At 51.5% G+C, this 17,727-nt stretch overlaps 9 protein-coding genes across 9 annotated transcripts; 3 read left to right on the forward strand and 6 right to left on the reverse strand.

Annotated features, from left to right (window-relative positions):
- Positions 1 to 660: 660 nt before the first annotated feature.
- On the reverse strand, positions 661 to 1,770 carry ACLA_061560 (alternative oxidase; the record flags this gene model as incomplete). Its single annotated transcript, XM_001273619.1, has 3 exons — positions 661 to 1,171; positions 1,226 to 1,537; positions 1,592 to 1,770. The coding sequence occupies 3 exons, from the start codon at positions 1,768 to 1,770 to the stop codon at positions 661 to 663; spliced, it is 1,002 nt and encodes a 333-aa protein (XP_001273620.1).
- A 609-nt stretch (positions 1,771 to 2,379) lies between these two features.
- ACLA_061570 (uncharacterized protein) lies at positions 2,380 to 3,042 on the forward strand (the record flags this gene model as incomplete). The annotated part of the gene is made up of 1 exon (XM_001273620.1): positions 2,380 to 3,042. One exon carries the CDS (start codon positions 2,380 to 2,382, stop codon positions 3,040 to 3,042), a length of 663 nt encoding a protein of 220 aa, XP_001273621.1.
- Positions 3,043 to 3,088: 46 nt separating this feature from the next.
- ACLA_061580 (MDR family MFS transporter) lies at positions 3,089 to 4,791 on the reverse strand (the record flags this gene model as incomplete). Its single annotated transcript, XM_001273621.1, has 2 exons — positions 3,089 to 3,718; positions 3,778 to 4,791. 2 exons carry the CDS (start codon positions 4,789 to 4,791, stop codon positions 3,089 to 3,091), a joined length of 1,644 nt encoding a protein of 547 aa, XP_001273622.1.
- A 2,526-nt stretch (positions 4,792 to 7,317) lies between these two features.
- On the reverse strand, positions 7,318 to 8,442 carry ACLA_061590 (uncharacterized protein; the record flags this gene model as incomplete). The annotated part of the gene is made up of 2 exons (XM_001273622.1): positions 7,318 to 8,312; positions 8,367 to 8,442. 2 exons carry the CDS (start codon positions 8,440 to 8,442, stop codon positions 7,318 to 7,320), a joined length of 1,071 nt encoding a protein of 356 aa, XP_001273623.1.
- Positions 8,443 to 9,202: 760 nt separating this feature from the next.
- ACLA_061600 (uncharacterized protein) lies at positions 9,203 to 10,267 on the forward strand (the record flags this gene model as incomplete). Its single annotated transcript, XM_001273623.1, has 1 exon — positions 9,203 to 10,267. The coding sequence occupies one exon, from the start codon at positions 9,203 to 9,205 to the stop codon at positions 10,265 to 10,267; it is 1,065 nt and encodes a 354-aa protein (XP_001273624.1).
- Positions 10,268 to 10,926: 659 nt separating this feature from the next.
- On the reverse strand, positions 10,927 to 11,121 carry ACLA_061610 (uncharacterized protein; the record flags this gene model as incomplete). Its single annotated transcript, XM_001273624.1, has 1 exon — positions 10,927 to 11,121. One exon carries the CDS (start codon positions 11,119 to 11,121, stop codon positions 10,927 to 10,929), a length of 195 nt encoding a protein of 64 aa, XP_001273625.1.
- A 215-nt stretch (positions 11,122 to 11,336) lies between these two features.
- ACLA_061620 (Ankyrin repeat protein) lies at positions 11,337 to 12,990 on the reverse strand (the record flags this gene model as incomplete). The annotated part of the gene is made up of 2 exons (XM_001273625.1): positions 11,337 to 12,835; positions 12,891 to 12,990. 2 exons carry the CDS (start codon positions 12,988 to 12,990, stop codon positions 11,337 to 11,339), a joined length of 1,599 nt encoding a protein of 532 aa, XP_001273626.1.
- Positions 12,991 to 13,483: 493 nt separating this feature from the next.
- Positions 13,484 to 14,360, reverse strand: ACLA_061630 (uncharacterized protein; the record flags this gene model as incomplete). The annotated part of the gene is made up of 2 exons (XM_001273626.1): positions 13,484 to 13,843; positions 13,935 to 14,360. The coding sequence occupies 2 exons, from the start codon at positions 14,358 to 14,360 to the stop codon at positions 13,484 to 13,486; spliced, it is 786 nt and encodes a 261-aa protein (XP_001273627.1).
- An 830-nt stretch (positions 14,361 to 15,190) lies between these two features.
- ACLA_061640 (Zn(II)2Cys6 transcription factor domain-containing protein) lies at positions 15,191 to 16,732 on the forward strand (the record flags this gene model as incomplete). Its single annotated transcript, XM_001273627.1, has 2 exons — positions 15,191 to 15,247; positions 15,338 to 16,732. 2 exons carry the CDS (start codon positions 15,191 to 15,193, stop codon positions 16,730 to 16,732), a joined length of 1,452 nt encoding a protein of 483 aa, XP_001273628.1.
- Positions 16,733 to 17,727: the final 995 nt, after the last annotated feature.

A 17,727-nucleotide genomic window follows, 5' to 3' on the forward strand; every position in this document is an offset into this window, starting at 1 on the left:
GCTGTTACTGGTCGCCAGGCACGCCTGCAGAATCATCGCGAAGATGAAGTGGTGGCACACTGTGCCTGACTTGGTAAGTTGTCCCACGTTAAGTGCCCTTGTCTGCTGCCGTCGGGTTCAGTGGCGCGTCTGGTGCTTTGGGTGTTTTGGTGCAACTGGGTGGCCTCGCTTGGCTCGGGCTCGTGGGGTTGCATGGCGATCAGTGGGTTAGGCATGATGAGATGGGAATGTGAAGGTTGCAAGTTGGAGTATCCTTGAGAAATAGTTTGAATATCTCAGTCTAAGCCGAAAAACCTCTCGTGTGACCGGACATAGCTCATGTGTTAGGGCATCTCTTGTTAGGAGTGTCGTTCTTTATCACAGCAGAAATACCCCGCATTCTCATGGAGGGGCATTCATTTCTTCATTTCTTGTGGGTTTTCGCTTCACAGCTCAATTCTGCGGCATGTGAGACATCTGGTTACTCTGATGGACCTAGATTCAGTCTAATGAGACCTTGATATCATCAACCAGGGCGAACGACTTCATATGATTGGAATGCCGGACTAATATCAGTGCAAGGACACTCACTCCCCATGGAGATTGAACAACTCATATGTGATATCTCACCAAAAACAAGGAAATGAACTATAACAACAGGCGCAATGCGATCCAAGCACTTTACACTACATCCTTCCTCTCCCACCCCGTCGGCTTCAAATTCTCAATTCCCTTGGTGGGATGCGGCTTCTCCTCGTCCCGATACACAGACACATACGGGTTCGGGTCCTCCTTCCACTCCAGATTCCCAAATGTATGATTCACCTCGCGATGCTTTGCCTCGTCCGCCCGGATGTATAGCAGCAGATCGCGCATACTGCGGTGGCCCTCGGGCATGTTCCAGTACTTGACCGCAATCTCAGGCGCCTGCAGGTTCTCCCACTTGGGCAGCTTGCCGGCTTCGATATCAGCGATTTCGCGCGTGTACGTGATCACGGCCTCTTCCTCGAGGTAGCCGACGAAGCGGTGGCAGATGACTGGGTTCACCAGATAGGCGATGAAGAAGGCGTTGAAGAAGACGCCCTGGGCGCCGAGGACGAGGAGGCGGAGGAAGAGGCCTGGCTCGGCCATTTGGAGGAAGGTGAGGAGGTGCATGCGCTCGTTGTAGGATTCTTCCAGGAGGGTTTCGATCCTGGGGTCGATCAGTATTTGCCATCTGAGGGATCAGAGGGATGAAGCTCCTTACCAGCCGTTATCTCGCTTCATCCGTCGCAGACTGCGGAGATGACGCAACATCCCGCCCACCATCCCGGGGACACCGGCGATGCTCTCGAGGAAGATGTTCCGGATAAGGTACTTCTCCTCCGTCATGGCGTACTTCTGCTGCGCCGTTGCCGGGTCCTTCTTATGCAGCGCGACCGCCTGGTCGTGTCGGTAGCCCGAGACAAGGTCGAAGCCGGACCGGAGCATCCGGATCGTGGCTAGGGCCACTCTATCACTGAACGTACGTGTCTCTCGATGAGCGATGCCGACTTTCTTCATATCCTCCTCGGTGTAGCTAGACAATTGTGAGGATGCATACTTTTTTTCTAGTGAGTGGGATATGGCTTACATCGGATGGGGCCATGCCGGCGGCGTGATTCGGATTTTCTTCGTCTGAGTTTCTGGAAAGAAGAGGCGGATCTGCTTCGTTGAGGTTGTTGTAAATGGGCGGATGGAGAGACTCCGCAGGTGAGTGGTGATGGCCGGGTAGGAGTTGATGGCGCATCGGGCAATCAGAGGAGAAGGCATGACGGCTGGATGAGTTCGTGGAAGAAAAGTTGGGACTTTCCAAGGGAAGAAAGGAAATATGGCCCGAAGGGAAATACTATATGCTTCATCGTCTGTGGTGACGGATAATCATGAGGTTATACTATACGTCATGACGTCGACGACCTGGTGGTATTTCATTCTGGCGGAGGCTACGTCCGCTTTCGACCTTAGGAGGGATGGGCCATCTCGTATCCAAGAAGTGATATAGGGATGGGATGGGATTTATTCGACCTGTTCTGCATTTTAGTCCACATTCCAGACCAGGAGTCAGCATGGAAGTGGCATGCCGCAGGTGAACCCTAAACGACTCTGATAGCGACCAGTCCGAATTTAACAGGCCAGGAACGCAGCCAATCGGTCCGAAGTGCCCATGTTGGTCTTTCTTCTTAGAGTCCTTCGCGAATCGCCATTGGATGTCGACAGTGGTTAGATATATTCTGCTTGGGGCCGAGGATAAGCACTAACAAAGACTCATAACACTAAAACAACCATGCCAGCCATATATGTCATATATTTAATGGCTCAAGCCCCTGAATTCCTGAATCATCATATCTACAACATTAACAAACACCTCCTAGGCCTGTAAATATGACTGTCAAACCACAGAAACCCACCTGCGCCCTCGAACCCATCCATCTAGACAACCCCAATCATTTCGCCAAACTTCAAACCCAACGCCAACTCTGCGGCTGGGATCACGAGATCACCACACTAAAAAAATGGGCAACCAAACAACGCGAAGGCCTCAAGAGTCTCTTCTGGATTGCCATCCCTGACCCTTCCATCACCAACATCAATAGTACAATCTACGTCGGCCACATCGCCCTCGACGCCTACGCCGACCCACCGGACCCGGACCTCGCGCGCGCAGACAAATCCATCCTCACAGTCCACTCCTTCTTCATCATGCCGGAGTACCGGGCGCTACGGTTAGGCCGGCGCGCCATGGCTCTTGTGGAGGAGATGGCCGTTGAGGAACCGCGGTGCCGGTTGATCACGCTCACGGCGCTGAGTAAACGGTACATGTACGAGGAGGGGCCTGAGGGGCGCGGCATATGGGCGCGGATTGGGATGGACCAGCCGGCGTTTAGTATCCAGGAGTGGTATGAGAAAGGGGGCTATGTGGCTTGGAAGGAGGGCCCGTTGTATGAGGCGAGCACGGTGGATGGCGGGGTGGTGGTGCTGTGGGAGGCGTTTATGAGGAAGGAGGTGCGGGTGGAAGGTTGTGCTGAGCGGAAATTGATGAAATAGATATACATTATATCTAATCTATGGTCAAACTATGGGAACGGGGTGGTTATTTCTTTCCCTTTACCGATACCCACTTCATCGCCAGCACGCCCAGGATCCCGAAACAAGACAGCGCAACGCCCACGTAGAAAGTCTGATTCAACGCCTTGTTGTACGCGAAAATGACTGAGTCGTACAGGTGACTAGGGACCAGGTGCTTGATCTCTGTCGCGCCACCGTCCAGGATAACGCGCGGGTCCGCGTCAGGGACAAACTTGACGAGGTTCGCCCTGAGCTGGTTGGTGAACACGTTCTGCGCGACGGACACCATCACCGCGGACGTCAGGTTCTCCGTGAAGATGACGATCGCCGTGCCGATGGGGATGTCCGCGATTGGTAGCACGCACTGGGGCGCCGCAAAGGCCGTCTGCAGGCCGCAGCCGACACCCGCGCCGAAGATGAACTGGTACCCGATCCAGGCTGCGGAGCTGGAGGCGGCGTTGAGGGTGGTTAGGAGGCCGCAGCCGACGGCCATGAGGATGACGGTGAGGTAGGCGAATGGCACGTAGTAGCCGATCATGGAGGTGAGGGCGCCGCCGGCGAGGGAGAAGGCGACGTAACTCAGCACCATGGGGAGGTTCATAACGCCAGACCGCATCGGACTGGCACCTTTGATGGCTTGGAGCCAGATGGGAATCTACCGATGGATGAGTCAGTTTGGTTTCAGAGAGACGCGACAAGTCATAGGAAACATACGTAGTAGAGCATTGTGAAGAATGAAGCCGTGACGCATGATCCAAACAAGGAAGAACCCCAGATATTGCGATTGCTGAAGATTCGCCCAGGCACGGTTGCGAGATCTCCGCTGAAGAACTGAATAGTGCCGAAGGTGATGAAAAAGATACCAGCAAGAACCAGGAGGGCAATGATGCGCCCGCTATTCCACTCGTACTTGGTACCGCCCCACTGCAGAGCAAGCAGCAGACAGATAATTCCAGCAAGAAGGAAGAGAGTTCCAGGAAGATCCATCTGCTTGAGCTTTTCCTTCATATCGACCTTGGCTTGCTCACCACCACCAGTAAACGAAGCGATGCAAAAAGTGATGATGAGGGCAGGGAAGACACCAAGCGGGAGGTTGATGTAAAAGCACCATCTCCAGGTAAGATGCGGGTTATCGGTGAAGGCACCGCCCAGGAGAGGACCGACGATGGCTGCGAGTCCGTACATGGCGCCTGTCAGACCGACCAATGTGGGCCGTTGGCGCGGAGGCACAGAGTAGGCAATCAGCAAGAAAGAGCCATTACCTAAACCACCACCGCCAATGCCGGCAATGGCACGGCCGACGATGAGTGCTGTCGATGACGGAGCGACAGCACAGATTAACGAGCCTAGCTCGAAGAGGAATAAGGCCGCCAAATAGATCCATTTGACGATATAGAAGGTGAAAAGTTTCCCCCACATCAATTGAAAGGCGCAGTTGGTGAGAAGATAGGCGCTCGCATACCACCCTACATCGTCAAGAGCGTGGAAGCGATCAGTGATCTTGGGAATGGCGCTGGAGATGATGGTGTTGTCGAGGCCGACAAGGAACATGGCGAGGTTCAAGCTGATGACGATTGCGATCAATTTGAATCTTTCGGGATATTGAGGTTCGTCTTTGGCTATGGCTTCATTGGAAAGGGCCTCGGTATCAGTGGTCATGGTGCACGTCTCCTTGTCTGGAGGAAATGCCTCCAGCGGTAGGTGGTGGTCTTGCTTGAGATCCGCCATGAGTTGCGAGGATCCAGATATACGAGCCTGTTTTCCCGAACGGAAGCCAGCATACTCGAGACGAACATCAAGAGGAATATAGCAGTTATATATGTTACGATTTTGATGCTGCTGTTACTTTGATTCCCTTTGATAGTGCCAGATCGAGCCATTGGCCAATCAAAGGGGATTGTCTGGGTGCCAAGACATGACTCATGCTAACTCATGATGAGAGTTTGGTTCAGAATGAGCCTAAACTGGGGGCTATCCAATAGAGATACAAGCAGAAAGCCACGGTGGAGCAGTCAATCTAATTAGTCTTTCCTCCATTCCTTCTATTTTTCCCTTTTGGACATTTTTCTGGCTATGCGCTTGAGTATTTAAATATCACCCATCTTGGTGGCAGTATCGTCTTAGTCATAGTCTCACTGAGGAGGTCGTTTTTCACGGAAATAGTGTAGAGCATCATCAGAAAATGCTAGTGGCATGGTTCCTTCAAGGATTCCAAGATGGAATGCGGCCACTACTCCATTTACGCTTGCTGGTTTCTGGATTTCGAGCGTCAAGTCGCGATGATAATTACCCATGTGTTCATCTATCGCTTCAAAGATAATGCAATACGATCCCACGAGATCGTCCAGCTTCAGCGGACCAGGCGGAAGGCGATAGCTTTTCATATAATCCCAATGAGGCTGTAACGCTTCGTGCCAGAGCTTTCGCCTTACTGTGCGCCTGCTGGTATCTTCTTTAGCCTTTCCTCGGTCCCTATCATCGTCACGTTCTTTCTTGATAGACATGACTTTGGTAATGCCCCAGCCAACGGTGATTTGCAAATTGTTGAATGCACCTACAGCCTTGATGATGGGTAGCTACGGTATGGACCCTACAACATTTCCGAGGCGTGGCAGATGCTCCAAGGAGTAGTCCTGAACTGGTTCGGTGGTTTTCTTCGGGTCAGGCTCACCATTCACGCCGTCAAGGAAATATTTTGTCATGAAACGGTCAAAGTCAAAATTAGCCTCAGCTGTGGGGATGTGCAACGTAGCACCAGGTGCAAAACAAGTTGCAAAGGCAGCGTCGAGTCCGTGCGAATGATTTTTGCGGAAGAGCAGTCTCAACTCCCCCAGGACTGAGGGACAGGAACCCTAGAGTCCTGCCCTAGTCTTAGTGTGGCCGTACAGACACAGCACCCCTGGCTAGCGATATATCTATATAGCTGGACCGCATCTTTATTAGTATGCTTTACCTCGTCGCGACACTTGAAAAGCTGATGATCGTTCAACCCGAAGTTACTGTCATCTAAAGGTATATAGGCAAACGCGTCCGGGGAGATACACACCGTATGTTGAAGTCAACATTACCCATCCGACCATGCCTGTCGCAGAGGCACAACTGAGTATGAAGTCATTTGGCCATTGTATCAACGCACTGCGAAAATTTGTGAAGTAGTATTATCAACAGGGTTCCCATGAAATGTCGGCTCTGTTTTAGCAGCTCCAAAAGCATTTTACTGTTTTCTACTCTGTCTCATAGGGGACCAGAGGCTCTACCATAGAACAGAGCGTAATGACCCTAAAGCCTATCTCCCCTGCCAAATGAAAGTGCATTCTGTTCACCTCATCTTATCTGATTCAGAGGTGATGCAGGGTGTTGGGAACACATGCATTGTAACCATGTCAGAAATTCATAGGCAGGGTCTAGCTAAACCACAATTATGGATTAATTGATTTCACAGGGTCCTTTGTTGCTGACACAGTGACACTGTCCATTGTTGGTCATTGGTGTCTCAGCTGCTATAATGATAATGCTTGATGTTAGCTGTTGAAAAACTAACAATACTAACAATATTAACAATAGAAGTAGATGATGATCACTGGGATTTGTGTTGTATTAAGCCTTGGTGAGTCTGCCTTGGTGCACTGCCCATCGGGGCATCAATGTACTATAGGCACTCTAAAAGATCTAATTACCTTGACCTGGGGTTCAGACACGAGTATTTTCAGTCAAACTAGCAACAGAATTGTACATGAAAAATTTCTCCTAGCGATGCGGTCGTCAATAGTCACGAGTTTTCCTTTTCTGATATTTTCCTCCCTCTTGATCTCTCTAGGTCTAGCTAATCTGAATGGCAAAACCCCTGCCCTTGAAAGCCATGCACTGTTGCACTAGATTCGGTAGCACTTGCTGACGCAGGAGCTGCCTTCAGTAGTATAATGCTCTCTTCGCACTCCTTGCTGCTACATTAAGCCTTTCAAATGTAGTATTGTAGTATGGCGTATATCTCAGTTTCTGACCTCTACTTTATATAATTTGGCTTTACCTTTGGAGACCTGGAAGGTATTCCAGCACAAATTGGATCCATCATAATAACCTACTTGTAATTGATCTTCTCAAAAAAACTAGTAAAATGTAACAACCCCTAGAAGATCACATACATACAGAGTGCACATTTTCTCTCTTCCCTCTCTTCTCTTGCCACGGAGTACCTGTAGTCTCTAGGCACTTCTACGCATCAGAGTATATAGGGACAAAGAAACCAAACAAGACTCAATCACGTCCAAGAATCCAAGCAATAGCAGGCTTGCCCCCCTGGTCCTCCAGTGAGATTTCTGCCTTTTGAGGCTCCAGCTTGTTCAACTCTGACGGGCCGTTATGGTCAGTCAGCATGTAGTACTTGGACTTGCCACTACTCGAGGCGGCAAGGGCCTCGAATGGCTCCCCATCTGAGGCTTTGACAGTGAAACTAGCCTTGTTGTCGCCAACTCCTTGCTGCACCTTTGGAATAATTTTACTAGCAGCAGGGTTGTCCACATCTGTGCCGACGATGACCTTAAGATCACTCAGTTTGACATCAATGCCATAGTCGGCCTTGCCTTCCGCAACGGCCTTTTTCCACAACTGGAAGATCCACTCTGACATGGGCAGTCTGTCCTTGAGCTGGAAGCCAGGTGTGTAGAGGTTTTCATTTTCGCGGAACAGCCGCTTGGCGAGGATAGCTTGGTGCTTCACCGAGACAAAGACATCGGCCACGGTGGGTAGGTTCGGTTCTGGTTCGAGCTTGCCCCAGACTTCATACCGGGTCCAGGAGGTATCTTTGTCGAGGATGTTACCCAGGTCGATCCCGACATTCTCCTTCATCCACTCTGAGATCTTCTGGTCAACAATAGGCATTGTCTTCTTGGTGGCCATCAACTTATACTTTTTCTCGACCGTGGCAAAGTTATGGCTATCAGTCTTAGGATGCCTGTTATTCTCACGGAGGTTGTTGATGAGGATTCGGCCTTTCTCAGGGTAATTGACATTGAAGATTGTATAGGCTTGGTCACAGGTACCAGTTCTCTTGCAGGGCTGCTGCACAGGGGGCTTCGGTTTCGGCTTGGGAACAGGAACAGGAACAGGCTCAATCTGAGGAGTGCGTGGAGGAGGTTTGCCAATGGGTGCCTCTGGGACGACTGGCTTAGGTATCACGGGCTTGGGAATGGGGAACCCAGGGATCTCGATTCTGGGAAGAAGCGAGCCTGCGGATAATTCCTGCCGAGCGACTACAAGGGTTCGTCAGTCGCTTCCTGGCTTCACAGCTTATGCGGTGCACGTACTGGCTCTGGCAGATGCCTTGAAGGGGATTCCCACGGAGGCTGCCAGGAGAAGCGTATGCTTCAGATTCAGACGCATCTTGAACGTCCTTCGTGGGTGCGGTAGACAGATGCAAGAAGTAAGAGTTGAAAACAATGAGTCCGTTGTTGCTTGTTTCTCAGTTTAAGCTCTGCAATGAAGACAAGCAATCACAGAGGTAGTATAACCCCTTTATATGTTTTCCCAGGCAAGCCCTTCTGTCGACACCTGGTCTTTTGTCATTATCACTGGCTGCCCTGATAATTCGAACCCTTGGTCTCCCGCCCCCCAACAAAGCAGTACCCATGAGTGTTGGTGGATAAAAATTTCTTCATATTCAAATGTTGGCAACAGTGGTGGTACCAAGAGTTGGATCTATGACAAGGTGTATTTCCTTGTTAGTATTATAAGAGGACGATGTTGTTGTGTTCCACTTTCCCAACCCTGATATTGCGTTTCACCTTTCTGCCCCCAACAGGGGATGTGGGATGAAGTTGGTGCTGCTTGTCTCTGAAAACTGGAGTCTACATTGTATACTGGCATCACCCCCACTCCAAACTTCATGATCCAACAAGGTGATAATTGTCCCAATGCACTGCATTGGATTCCCTTGTGAAGAGGAGAGGTCAGTGAGGGTATATAAGGACTACTGCGACTCACCCATTTCACCATCTCAAACCCCAGCAATACTCGAAAAGCAGCAATATCAATAGTATCTCTTTGAATTCATTCAATCTTTAAAACTTTTTTACTACCACGCATCGTGAACGCCATCATCAACACTGGTGTCCTTATAGGGACATTCCGGCAGCTCGGCGAGATGCTCAAGGGCCATGCTGACCCTGACAAGCAAATCACCATCTCTTTGATTACCGGAATGGCACCTAACGGTGGAGGCAGTGTCCCTCACGTTGCCGTCTGGGACCGAGAGGGTAACCGCGTGGGGCAGTACAAGGGCGACGAAGATGGCCACATCGATGATGCCTCAACCAAGACCATCATCATCTCCCCAACCCAGAATGGCGGCCATATGGCACGCCCTGAGTACCTCCTCATCGTCATGCAGGAGACCGATGCAATTTGCCTGTCCGGAGTCATCGCCATGGGCAATTCTGCCCAGTGGACCTGGACCGGGGATTTGGGCTACACCTGCGGCGCGCAGTGGTACCCCAGCAAGCAGTCCCTGGGCACATCCAACGCGCCCGTCAAGTGCGTCTGGATTGACAAAAACCATACAAATGGCATCGTGGCTAAGGGACTGAGTCTGCACATGCCCGACTTCTCCGGCGACGAGGGACTCGTCAATCAGTACAAGCAGGACCAGCGCCGGCTGTGCCAGAACACCGCACGGATGACCTTCCAGCCTGAACCCGTCCTCCCTGACTCACTCATCAAATTCTTCGACCCCCCAATCGAGTACGATGCCCAGGGGACGCCCAAGAACCCCAACCAGGGCATCGACCGGAAAACACGGGCGTATCCCGACGGAACAAACATGCACATTCATGATACCCGACGCAGCGTCCGGGTGCATCCCAGGGACATGCCCAGCAACAACAGTACGGCTGTCAATGTCCAGGGCGTGAAGAACAATATGCCGAACCTACTAATTGTGAGCAGCATCAACGGCCACAGCGCCAAGGAGGTCTGCCAGGATCCAAACTCGCTGGGCCCAGACTTTGTCCATACCGGGGAGAAACTCTTTTGCGACATGGAGACTGCGAAGATGTGGCCTCTGTGCGAGGGAAACGTCACGGAAGGTTGCTTCGATCTGGAAACGAAGACCATGGAGAATTTTGCTCCGGGGAGCTTTGCTGCGCGAAGTGTGGGTGGATACCATAATTTTCCAGTGAAGAGCTACCAGGGCTTTGAGGAGTGGAAGTGATTACCTGTCTTCTTGTTATATTTTAATGTACTTCTCATGTTGATTGTGCTGCTTCAATGTTGTGTTTATGACAGATTTGTTTCCCAGTCAAGCAACATAGAATCATTGAATTAGCAGGTTCACTATAAACTGGAAGAAATGTAGATATATTAGGGCTAAAGCGTCGACTCTTGTCATTATACCATCCTACCATATAGAGCGTTTAATTATCTAATATAGCCTCAGAGATTTTGTACTCAACACACAGATTACGAATAAATAGAATGTATTAAGCTGCGAACAAAATACACAATTAGATGACACAGGAAAGAGAAACAGAGATAATGACCATATAGATTTGACAAAACCGTTCTAGTCCATGAGAGTGAGGTTATAATCGCCCCCGGACGATGCACAGCAGTTTCCACTGCTGTTTACGCTGGAAGAATGGCGGCGATTCATAGAAGCTGTGAAGTTGATCAGATCACGCGATGTGACGGGATTTGTTGAATCAATGCTTATCTTGGTACTGCAACTCCTCTGAGTTATAGTTCTGGAACGAGGCTGGCTTGTTGCTGGTTGTCTCTACTAATTTCTTACACGCACTCCGTAGACCAGGATCATTCTGGGGCATCAGTCCTTGCGCAGTATTATTCACCGAGGCTGTTAGATTTCGACTGTCAGATCTCGAACACAATCTCGGAAGGTTCCTGGGTGCGTCGACCTTCCAGTTTGGCGTTGGAATAGGGAAGCTCGGAGGCACCATGGTAGAAGATACTGAAGGCGCGAAAGGACACATTTTGAATAGAGCCTGTATCCGGGCCAAGGTCAAAGTAGCAACCCCGTTCGATGTGGATGGGTTTATTCTGTTCCATGGCGTCCGAGATGCCCTGGATATGGACGCCCAACGTCCATGAAAGTTGAGTAGAGCAATTGTTGACCAAGGGTGAAGTGAAGAAAGCAGTTCCAGATGCCGAAGAGCTGTTATCTGCCGCTGAGCAGTATACTAATTCAGATGAAGCTTTCTCACATTGAATACTAGGTATACTATCCAATTACGAGCCAGACCATTTCCATATAGCAGCAGCACTCAACCGACCGCAGCAGAAAAACTCTCATGGCATGGAGGAGGAGAGGGTGGATCGCGAGGAAAGTCCCCTTGCTGGAAGCGATTTCCAATGATGCTTTGCAAGGGATCAACCTCGTCTGCTCCAATCGTTCTCAAGGCCTCCACAAGAGCATCTTGGCGCCAGCACATTGCCATCACAATGGGAGGCGGATATCTCCTCCGGGTGTAAATGGCGTCGTCGTTCAGTGGCGCGCCGTGGTCAAATAATGCCTTGAGAAATTCGAAATTGCCATGCCGGCACGCCAGCGCCACGAGGTCCGCCAAATCCTCACTGTAGTCGCCGTCGTCGTCGAGACCTGGCAGTAGACTCAGAAGGAGATGTCCGTCATCAAGGATCGTTCTCGCGAGCTTCGCCGCTTCTGGTTGGAAACTCAGGATAAACATTACTCTAATCCACATAGCCATACCTAGGCGGAGGCCAGCGTCAACAAGAACCTGCATCGCGCCGTAGTGGCCGCCCCATGCTACTGCGAGCATTGCCTCACCACCAGGAGAGCCATGAAATCGTCTGTTGCCATGCTCCTCGATGCTCGCCCCCCTCTCCAGTAGGAGACGCATTACTTCCACCTGGCCTTTCCAGCCGGCATATGCCAGCGGCCGTGGTTGGTAAAGATTCTCGGTGAAGTTGAGCCCCTCATTGACGTCGGCTCCGTTGTCAAGTAAAAGACAGATGATGTCAATGAGCCCTAATCTGCAAGCCTCTCGAAGGCCCTCCGTCATAAGATAGCGCGATTCAGACAGTGGTGCGGTGTAATGATCCAGCAGCATTGCCAGAACATCTGCCTGATTCAAGCTCATCGCCTTGGTGATTGCGTGCTGATATGCCAGGCCAGAGGTCCTGAGACCGAACTCGGGCAGGAGGAGGAGCTGGAGCATATTCGGACTCCAGTGTTCAACCGCGACTACCACCGGGGAGTGCCAGCTTTCATCATCTGTCCCTTCTGGGTGCACCTTGGCGCCCCGCCGCAGAAGCATCTCCACAGTCTTCGGATCGAGAGACTTGATCGCTGCGTCGATAAGTCGATCTTCGAACAGCCCCGACTCGACATCCTGGCGGATGCGGCGCGTATCCTGTGATAGCTGGTTGACAAGTTCAAGATCCCCATTATACGTCGCTGCAAACAGAAATTCATACAGCGGATCGAAATGAATAGGGCCACTCTGGGCCGCGAAAACAATGTCGCTTAAATCGTGCTTTGCGTGTGATACAAGCAGCTTCATGTATTGATAACGCCGCTCGTCTCTCTCACTACCCTCGGTCGAGCCCCGCGCAAGACGATCCACCCAGTGGTTCATCAGGGATATGATATCTGTCCCTGCAGAGTTTTTATCATCTCGTCGCTGATGAAGAAAGTAGGACACCAGAAAATCTTTGTGTAGGCGGCTGTTTTGCGTCCAGGAATCTGCCTTCGGAATTCTGTTCCTGGCGTGTGCAAGCAGGATTTCATGGTTGAACGCCCCTAGAGGTTCAGCATTCCAGCCACGTAATGCTTATTAGGGGTGATATAGACTCACGGTTTACTAGACGAAGTTGGATCGATTTGTGTCCCAATTGGATAACAGTATAATCGAGAATCTCTTGGTAGATCTCCAAGGGGAGGTCAAACAACAACATATCGACTTCGGATGTGCAATACAGTAGATTGTGTGATGAGAACCATGGCGAGGAGCAATGTATACTTATATAAGATCGAAAGAAAGACAGTATATCTGGCCATAGAGCGACAGGTACACAGCCACAAATAAGTTCGGCCTGATGATGCTTTGTTTAGTTGGAGGGGAAAGAGATGTAAAGTTGGCTGTGTGGAACAAGGCTGTTACATGCATCATCCAACACAGCCCACAAGACTGACATTAGCGGTAGGGTATAAGTGTGATGATGATGGACACATTTGCTTGTTCCTTTAGGAATAGGCTATTACTATTTACTTCTATTCTGATCTAGGTATTAATATCAGCCTTACTGCATTTTGCTCAATAATACCAGCTCCTTCACCAGAGAAGTAAAGCAAGATGAGAACAACAAGACAGAAGATCTCGAGAACAAACCCATCCTATCTATTTGGCCATATTGTTCAAACTATTTTACTTGCTGGACGAGGACTCATTCACAAGTTCTTGGCAACATTCACCAGATTTTGTACGCCTATTTGTACATCGCTTTCGGCCGGTGTAGGCACACGGTCGAATAGCGCTTGGAATTGGAGATAGAGCGGAGTACTCCCAGAGGCAGTACTTGGTGTGATGGTTACTCTTTGGGCAGCAAAAGGACACTGGGCCGCTGGCTGCTGGAATCCCAGTGGGGGCATTGGCGGCACGGTCATCTGCTGGATGCCGCTCGCCATCGTAGCATCCACCTGCTGCCCTGGAGGACTCAATTGCCATTTTTCTAACAGAATGCACCACTGAGCCCGCTGGACGCTCAATGTAAGAACATAGCGAACAGCGCCGCGGGAGTTTTCGAACCACTACTTCGCATCCGCATGGAGCTTGGTCCGTGACTCAGAAACTGCTATCTCAATAACGAGAGTCGGCCAGCTAGGGGGCTGCCCTCTAGACCTTGCCCTTGTTACCAGCCACTGTGGGACTAAAGGTCGTCCTCTGAGCCCATTCGAAGTCCCAATCTGGAGCCCCTGCACGGACTGTGCCATAAGTGATTGCTAGGGCTAGACGCCGGGTAATGGCATTGTGTGTATATGATGGAACAATCTTTATGAATCCCGTTGTTCCTTCAAACATAAACCGAAATTCGACGCCATCCAGCGCATTCTTGTCCTCGTCCAACAGGACGAGCGTTGGCTTGGGCAGGTTAAGGATCAGGATGAATTGATTTCCACTATCCTCGTGCTGGTTGAGACAGTCCAGGACATTGTGCGCATCTGGTATGAGCGAATCCATGCTCGTAAAAGGGTGTGTGATGTAGTTCTTAAGCCCCGACATGATGCCTGAGGGCTCGGCCGGGCTGGATTGCGCCGGCGCACTCATGATGGGATATGCCAGATCCTTGGAATCACTAAAGCCAGAAGCTATGTGGGTTTTGGTGCTCTAATCTGTGAATGTAGAATCATAATGCAAATGGACCGCCGCTGTGATGAAGGAGCTAAAGATATGTACCTAATAACATTGTGGAGGAAGGAACTAGGGACACACACATGCTGCTCTATGACATTGGTATCGCTTACCTGATATAGAGTCATATACCTGTAAAAGGCTGTCAATAATGGGATAATGAAGTTTCTATCAATATTTGCATTTGACATGATGCATGACGCAAAGAATACATAAGAGATTCGAAAAAGGTTTCAGCTACCAAACCTATTATGGGCCTGGAAAATTTGAGACCTATTTTTGCTCGCTATTGATATAGACTTAAAATGAAGATCAGTCGAAGGTACAAGTATCATAGTCTTGGAGATGCAACAGCCCGTAGTGGTGAAATGTATACGGAGTATATATACACTCAACACGGGCCTTCTTTGTGGCTCCTTACGGTCGAAAATATTCGGATACTGGGTGATTTGCATGGCACTAGGAGGATCTGAGTATTTTATCGATTTCCAAATGTCCTCACTAGTCTCAACATGGTTAACGCCCTGAATAGCCTCGTACTTGACATCCAACCGGGAGGCGCAAACAGAAAGCAAAGCGGGGGATGAAAGCCATAGCAGATAGCCTGAAGCGCCGCCACGCCAACAGCTTCGTATTCGCAGGATGCTTCCCTTTCGGGATGATTTCCAGCAATCCTATACAAGATCCCGCTTCGGCAGCTTCAGCCCGAACCTACGGAGTAGTAGCTACAGCATAGACTCACAATCATGGTTGGAGTCCCACGTAGCAGCGGCTGTCAAATCTGCGTGCAGCGGCGGGTAAAGGTATGCGAATATCTTCAGCATCTCATCCCATCGATCTGGCCACGTTGGCTTCATCCCCAACGCCAGAAAGACAATGCTAACAGCCAAAAGTGCGACCTAACCACCCCCGAATGCCAACGCTGCCAGCGCCGAGGCCAGAAGTGTCCCGGCTACACGAAACGATGGAAATTCTACGACCAGACAACCTCCCAAGCCCGAGCCCACAAGCCCACACACCGCCGGGCTCCACAGGCCCCAGACGTCCTGCATGGCGCACCTCCACCCGCCGGATCCCGTTCCGCGCCCCTACCCATCCCAGGCCTGGCCCTGGTCCGCCGATGCAGCAGCATGGACGAACGTGTGGAGCCGAACCTGGCGGCCTCGGCGCTAGATCTGCAGCAGCAGGAGGTGTTCTGCCAGTTCCTGCTGCGGAGCTTCCCCGCGCAGTTCGCGTCGTGTGGGGGCCGGGTCGAGGTTAATTGGATGGATTACGCGCGGCGACCGATCGCGATGACGACCAGTGGGCCACAGGCGCTGGTCTGGGCGTTCCGTAGCATCACGACCTTCTACGTGGGCAGGATGAACGCGGACACGGACAAGATCACGTGCAGCCGGCACATGTACAGCCGGGCGCTGGGGTATCTCGCCGGCCTGATCCTGCATCCGCGGTACGCGCGGCACGACGAGACGCTCGCGGCGGCGATCCTGCTGACGATCTACGAGATGCTGGACGCGACGGGCGAGGCGTCGTGGCTGTCGCATTCGCGGGGGGTGTCGACGCTGATCCGGCTGCGGGGGCCGGCTGCGCATCGCGCGGGGTTCGGGCTGACGCTGCTGAAGTCGTGCCGGTCGTTTCTGGTCGCGGATGCGTTTCTGCGCGGCGACGCGTGCTTTCTGGGCTATGACGAGTGGCGCGCGCTGATGGAGGAGATCGCCGATGCGGAGAGCCTGGGTCTGGTCAAGAGCGAGCTGGGCCTGCTGGTGGACCGGGCGTTTATTGAGATTGCGGCGTGTCCTGGTCGACTGGCGGATACGCGTGCGCTGCTGGCGCAGGGGAGCGTGGTGGCGCCATCGTCGCGCAACGCGCTGATCCGGACGATTGTCTCGAGTCGGAATCTTCTGTCCCACCTCCGCTGCAAGCTGGAACTCGGCGCGGTCAAGCAGAAGAATGACGAGAGCTTTACGGGGCCGATTCCGTGGAACTTTGTCGACCCGTTCGCGCAGTCGTCGCTGCATGGGATCCGCTCGGGTATTGCACTGCTCAGCCAGCTGCTTGTTCTCATTGATGCGGATGCCCAGCGGCGACGCGGCGGGGGGCATGTTTTGCAGTTGGACTATGCGGTCGCGAGCGCGTCCAATCCGTGGGCGGCGCTGGAACGAGAGTCGGTGTCGTGGCATGTTCAGTTCGATCCGGAGTTTGTGACGTTGAATATCGCTCCGGATACACACGATGACTGGATGGACCGGGTGGCCATGTCTATGGGAATGCTGGGATTGCGGCTGTAGCAGTATCAGTCCTACGAAGCGCGGACCATGTACGCATGAGTTATGGGAATGGTGGACAGCGAAAGCGATCCTCTCTAACAATGCCGTCGTGGCATTCTGAGCGACGCGCGATCTTCATCAAGTTGGCAGATATACATGGTACAGTAGCCCCTGGCAAACACAGGATATGTCATCATAAGAACACTGCAGTCAAGGCAGAAACTCCCAGCACGAATACCCCAGGCTGGATAGCCGTCAGAATTGTCCCTGCACCAGTCTGAATTGGCACAGCATTTGATCCGCTGACCGTAGAGGATCCCGATCCTGCAGGGCCAGATGGACTGAAAGAAGTGTGGACTGCATGGTGCAGGTAGTTAGGGAGCGACGGAAATAAAGAATGGACGGACTACTTTCTATGCTGGTGCGGACGACCGGCCATACAGATTACAGTCCCTTTGGCCTGGCTGTTTGGCCTAGGCTTGAGAGATTGCCCCTCGAGATTGCTTCAATTTTAATGAGAAATTTGAGTTTAGCATGCTGGTTCTCGGGATTTATCATGCCTGTGGACCTGGCAGACGGTAATCCGCCAGGATCGACACATCCCGAATCCATATTGAAGCTTGTCACGCCAAGCACGGGACATTGTCTTGTAATATCGCGTAGAATAGACGAAGTCAGGGACCCCTGGGTTGTCAAACAGACAGCAGGCCAAAAATAACCTGAATATATTGCACCGTGGGACAAGTTGTGCCCAGGAACCCAAGCTTGCTGGGCGGTGTTAGGTATGCCTCTTCCCCGAAGACTCTCCGGAGGAATGCTACTCCAGTGCACCCGAACAGTGTGATGCGAGTGCTGTTCATGGTCCTTGAGTGTCTGACCTGCTGCGTGAAACGGAGAAGAGGGGCAGAGCCGAGCGAGAAGGCCGTGAGATGGCTGCCATGGTTGCTGTTATCGCCACAAATGGGAGATAAGACACCCTGTCGTATGTGATTCAGGTGAAAGATAAGAAAGACTCT

The sequence above is a fragment of the Aspergillus clavatus genome, genomic scaffold (assembly GCF_000002715.2).
Source record: "Aspergillus clavatus NRRL 1 1099423829796 genomic scaffold, whole genome shotgun sequence".
Lineage (NCBI taxonomy): Eukaryota > Fungi > Ascomycota > Eurotiomycetes > Eurotiales > Aspergillaceae > Aspergillus > Aspergillus clavatus.